General features: G+C 35.0%; 1 protein-coding gene across 1 annotated transcript in view; it reads left to right on the forward strand.

The window, feature by feature from the left end:
- The window catches only part of LOC111369062 (protein translocase subunit SecA, chloroplastic-like), a 40,812-nt gene extending 36,065 nt beyond the window's left edge, over window positions 1-4,747 (forward strand). The window contains exons 5-16 of the mRNA XM_022990548.1: window positions 178-380; window positions 466-641; window positions 1,071-1,137; window positions 1,231-1,377; window positions 1,560-1,655; window positions 2,459-2,527; window positions 2,665-2,766; window positions 2,843-3,094; window positions 3,192-3,259; window positions 3,726-3,843; window positions 4,114-4,353; window positions 4,440-4,747. Coding sequence (XP_022846316.1) covers window positions 178-380; window positions 466-641; window positions 1,071-1,137; window positions 1,231-1,377; window positions 1,560-1,655; window positions 2,459-2,527; window positions 2,665-2,766; window positions 2,843-3,094; window positions 3,192-3,259; window positions 3,726-3,843; window positions 4,114-4,353; window positions 4,440-4,613 — 1,712 coding nt within the window. The 3' untranslated portion in view covers window positions 4,614-4,747. The remainder of the gene's footprint in view (window positions 1-177; window positions 381-465; window positions 642-1,070; window positions 1,138-1,230; window positions 1,378-1,559; window positions 1,656-2,458; window positions 2,528-2,664; window positions 2,767-2,842; window positions 3,095-3,191; window positions 3,260-3,725; window positions 3,844-4,113; window positions 4,354-4,439) is intronic.
- Window positions 4,748-5,339: the final 592 nt, after the last annotated feature.

Below are 5,339 nucleotides of genomic sequence, written 5' to 3' on the forward strand. Positions count from 1 at the left end.
AAAAAAAAAAAAAAAATTCTAATTGAGAAGTAAAAGACTGGAGTGAAATTTTACTGAACTAAATTAACCTTATCTCTCTGAAAATTCTACGAATTCATGATAGTCGATCTTTGTCAAGGAGGCACGATTTACGAGATTTATTTCTTTATTTCTTATATTTCCTGCTTGGTACTTAAGACCATTGTAACGTTTTCCTGATGCTTCCCATTCAGGATGAATCAGATGTAGTGTTCCGTGCCACTACAGGCAAATGGCGGGCAGTTGTTGTAGAGATTTCTCGAATGCACAAAACAGGTCAGCCTGTTCTTGTCGGCACAACAAGCGTTGAGCAGAGTGATGCGTTGTCTGAACAGCTTCGTGAAGCTGGAATTCCCCATGAGGTAAATTTTAAATCATTAAAAGATTTTATATTTTCAGGTAACTGTGTTGCTAACAGATAAAAGCATTGGTAAAATGTCTGTAAAGGTTCTAAATGCAAAACCAGAAAATGTGGAAAGAGAAGCTGAAATTGTTGCTCAAAGTGGTCGTCTTGGGGCTGTTACAATTGCAACAAACATGGCTGGTCGTGGAACTGATATAATTCTTGGTGGTAATGCTGAATTTATGGCAAGGTTGAAGTTACGTGAGATGTTGATGCCGAGGTATTATTACGATTTATGTGGTTTGTAGATATGCATGATCTATTTTGTGCATGGGGCATGTACATTTGCACCCTTCCTCAAAATATTGGAAGAAATCATCGTATAAAAAATCTATCTGAATCCATAAAAAAGATGATGTGAATTTGCTCACCTTTTCTATCTTATGTCAAGAGAGCTTCTAGATGAAAGCTTGGGGCACAAGATAAGGTGTCAAGTTCATTCGAAGAGGTTGAAATAACCTCTTTTGAAAATTTAATTCTTCTCATATTGTTGTCATTTGTTGGAACATCCATCATATTGCCTCCATAGGCAGGCCTATTAGCACGATATCTATGCAATTCTAGTAAGAAGTCTACTGTAAGGGCTTACTAGTTATTGAAATCTCAATATTGTAATTTTATTTTTCTGAACATGGTATGGATGCGGTAGAGTTGTTAGGCCAGCTGAAGGAGTTTTTGTTTCTGTGAAGAAACCTGCTCCAGCAAAGACATGGAAGGTTGGTGTTCATATTGTCTATGCGGATTATATTTTATCCCAAATTGTTTTGCTGTGCTTTTACAAAACCTTGATGTTACTGCATAATTTCCAGGTAAATGAAAGTCTATTTCCATGCACACTATCCAAAGACAACAGCAGATTGGCCGAAGAAGCTGTGCAGTTGGCTTCCAAAACATGGGGTCAGAGGTCATTGACTGAGCTTGAAGCAGAAGATAGATTGTCATATTCTTGTGAAAAGGTGAAATCAGTGAAAATACCGCTTTTTTCTCTATTGAAATACTATTTGACTGCACATCGTGCATAGTTTCTTCAGGCCAGATGCATTTGTTAATAAAATTCTCAAGGATGTGATAAAATGTGCACGAACGGTCAAGCTATTAAGTTACTGCAAAACTGATAAATCAAAGCTTGAAAATGTAGGGTCCTGTTCGGGATGAAGTCATTGCAAAGCTGCGAAGTGCATTTCTGGAAATTGTTAAAGAGTACAAGGGTTTCACAGATGAAGAGAGGAAGAAGGTAACTGGTATTATGTGACTGCATTCCTTGTGGAAAATTTTCGGCTATTAAGAGACATCTCCTTTTCAATTCTTTTGTTTTTCGGAAGGGCCCCAGGTCCCACCATCCAAGGCATTTATAGATAGCCTCCGCACTGTTTGAGTTACTACTAGCTCTTGTTCGTAGTTAACCAATATGTGACTGCATTGGTTCATATATGTGTGTTAAATGGAGTGAAAGGGTTATGATAAAAAGGAAGAAAATGGAGAATTCGTTATACATGGATCTTGTTTTGATCATAAAACAATTTCATTTATGATCCTCTCCTCTTCCCTTCATTTCCCTGCCTTCACTTGTATTTCACAAAACATTGAAATACCAAATTTATTACTCCTATCCTTTTCTTCCCGTTTCTTTCGTTACTGTGAACTATTTGAATTAAAATGAGTATGAACAGTTAATGAGGAGATAATCTCTTTATCCATTAATATTAGCTTTACATTTCTTTTTACCATTGATCTTCACTTCCTCCTTGAGTCTCTTATTCTTTTCTTATAAATGTTATATGACGATGAATGATAAAAAGTTCTTTACATTGAATTTAAATTTAATAAGTTTCTTCTAGTTATGAGATACTTATATAACTCTAACATACCATATGCAAGTAAATACTTAAGTTTCTTCTGCCTGTAATCCTGAGGAAACGGAGATGAAAACCTCTGGTGTGTCTTTATGAGTCATTTGCAGTGACCATATATAGTATATTTGACCTTTCTCATTCCTCACAGTCATCTTACACTGTCCTTCCAATTTGGAAATGATAGGTTGTATCTGCTGGTGGACTTCACGTTGTGGGCACAGAACGTCATGAGTCGCGTCGAATTGACAATCAGGTATGAATTTGATATCTATGGGTTGAAAGCAACAAATACACGTGATAATATATCTTGGGGCTTTATTTTGCAGTTTGTTGTTTTATCTGTCCTTTTTTCCATTACTGGGTATCCTTCATAGATATACATGTGTGCAGCTGCGTGGTCGTAGTGGCAGACAGGGAGATCCTGGAAGTTCCCGGTTCTTTCTTAGTCTTGAAGATAACCTCTTCCGCGTATTTGGTGGGGATCGAATTCAGGTAACATAACCCACAATCAATTATTTCTGCCACTGTGGATATGCAAGTAGAGGGGTAAATAATGTTATGATCTTAGGGCTTGATGAGAGCTTTTAGAGTTGAAGATTTACCAATAGAATCAAAGATGTTGACAAAGGCACTAGATGAAGCTCAGAGAAAAGTGGAGAATTACTTTTTTGACATCCGAAAACAGTTATTTGAATATGATGAGGTCTTAAACAGCCAAAGAGACCGTGTCTACACAGAGAGAAGGCGAGCCTTAGAGTCCGACAATCTCCAATCTCTTCTCTTTGAATATGCTGAATTAACAATGGACGATATATTGGAGGTAAAACTCCTTTTGAGCTTGTTTTGAATTTGTCTCTTCTATAGGCTTTTGTTATTCAGCTGATGTAATATTTGTTTCTTCTTCTCTTACATGATAGGCAAATATTGGTTCCAATACTCTTAGAGAAAACTGGGATCTTGAGAAGCTTATAGCGAAAGTCCAACAGTAAGCAGCATCTTTCATTCCTACAAACGAACATCTAGATGTATTTGGCTAAGCTTATAAAGCACATGCTTCTTAAATCTCTAGCAGTAAGCACGGCAAATAAGCTGCTTAAAAGTTAGAATCCTCTTTCATTCCCGACACTCATTGCAGCTTGTAATGATCTGCAGAATATTGATGATTTTGCAAAAATATTTGGCCTTGGGTCTTATTATAAACATTGTAAAACATTAAAATTGGTTAATCATTTATTTGGGTTATTTTGACTTGTTGGGTAAGGTGGAATATTGCATGTCAATATTAGGGAGAAAATAGAAATAAAAATCTTCTCATATTGTATTGCCTAATCTAATCATGTACAGTATTGGTTAGCAAACATGCCCTTATAATTTTTCTTTTAGCTGCTGTTCCTTTTAGAGAAATAGTTGGAAAGCTATTTTAAATTCTTACTCTTCTTTTTTTTTTTAAGGTACTGTTATCTTTTGGATGATTTGACCCCTGATTTGTTGCAAACAAAATGTTCAAACTATGAGGAATTAAGAGATTACCTTCGCATTCGTGGACGTGAAGCATATCTGCAAAGGCGGGTCAGTTTTCTGTAGTCTCGCTTAATTGAAGGTTGCCTATTTTCACAGGTTTATAGCCAACATTAAGTGGACAGATGTGATTATTAAGTACCATAGTTCCACACATTTTCTTTTAGAGTAGGTAATATGCCATTAGCATTATAACATAGCACAATGCGGTATGTTTGTCCAAAGTTGGAGGTAGAGCTGGGATTCTTATAATGGGCGCTTTTTCCATGTTTGCATTTTATTTTCTTTTATATATTATTATTATTTTTTAATCTTTTTTAGGAAATAGTGGAGAAAGAGGCTCCAGGTTTGATGAAGGAGGCAGAAAAGTTCCTAATATTGAGCAATATCGACCGGCTATGGAAGGAACACTTGCAAGCTCTCAAATTTGTGCAGCAAGCTGTAGGTTTACGGGGATATGCACAAAGGGATCCACTTATCGAGTACAAGCTTGAAGGCTACAACCTGTTTATAGAGATGATGGCACAGATAAGAAGAAATGTTATATATTCAATTTACCAGGTATGTAGTTAAACAAGGGAAGTAAAACATAAATTCATATAATTGAAGTGTCGGCTTGTGCCTAATTATTTTTCTTCTTTTGTCAGTTTAAACCAGTTTTAGTGAATGAGCAAGACAAACGGCAGGGTGGGAAAGAAATGTTGGATACAAATGGAAAGGGTAGTTCCGATTCAGTTGTTGCTTCATCCGCTGTTGGCGAGCAGGGAAGCAAGAGATTGTCGACAAACAAGTCTGAAAATATCGAATTGGGAACCACTTAAAAATGTTATTTGTCTCACTTGAACGTTAGAATACCAATGACTACAAAGATTGTAAATTTTTTAGGATATTTGCAGCTGAAAAGAAATTGAAAAATCAATGTAAGAAAACAAACTCTGCATTCTGGGTTGCCATCCGTCAAATTTTGTTGGGCAACATACAAAAACTAACAAGTATTTACTTGATATAAAGATGACAACTAAGGAGGTCGATTGATTTGATCTTTTAAACAATCTAATTAAATGAAACGCAATGAGAAACTACGATAACTAGTAATTTGGTGATCATGAATATGAACGAAATTAATATATAACAAACACAATATGAAATAGGTAATACAATTTAATAAAGAAAGCATTTAAATTAAGTAAAGTAAAGTTAAGCCCCCATTTGATCCTCGTTATTTTCAAAATATATTTTTCTCACTTGTCCTTTTAGTATGCATTTTGTAATAAAATAATATTATACGTAAGAACAAAAATATTTTTTATTTTTTAACTACACATTCTCTATCAATTGGTGTCAAACAGGCCCTAAGATACATCAAAATGTATTCTACGAGAAAAATTGGTGTCAAAAAGGTGCTAAGATACATCAATCATTGCATATTTAGAATTTTGGTTCATAATAGAAAAGTAACAAGAGCTACAAGAAATTATAAAATGCATTACATTATCGAGGAAATTAAAAATATAAACAAAGATAAAAATTAAAACATGTCACTTGAT

This window comes from Olea europaea, chromosome 20, assembly GCF_002742605.1.
Source record: "Olea europaea var. sylvestris chromosome 20, O_europaea_v1, whole genome shotgun sequence".
Classification (NCBI taxonomy): Eukaryota; Viridiplantae; Streptophyta; class Magnoliopsida; order Lamiales; family Oleaceae; genus Olea; species Olea europaea.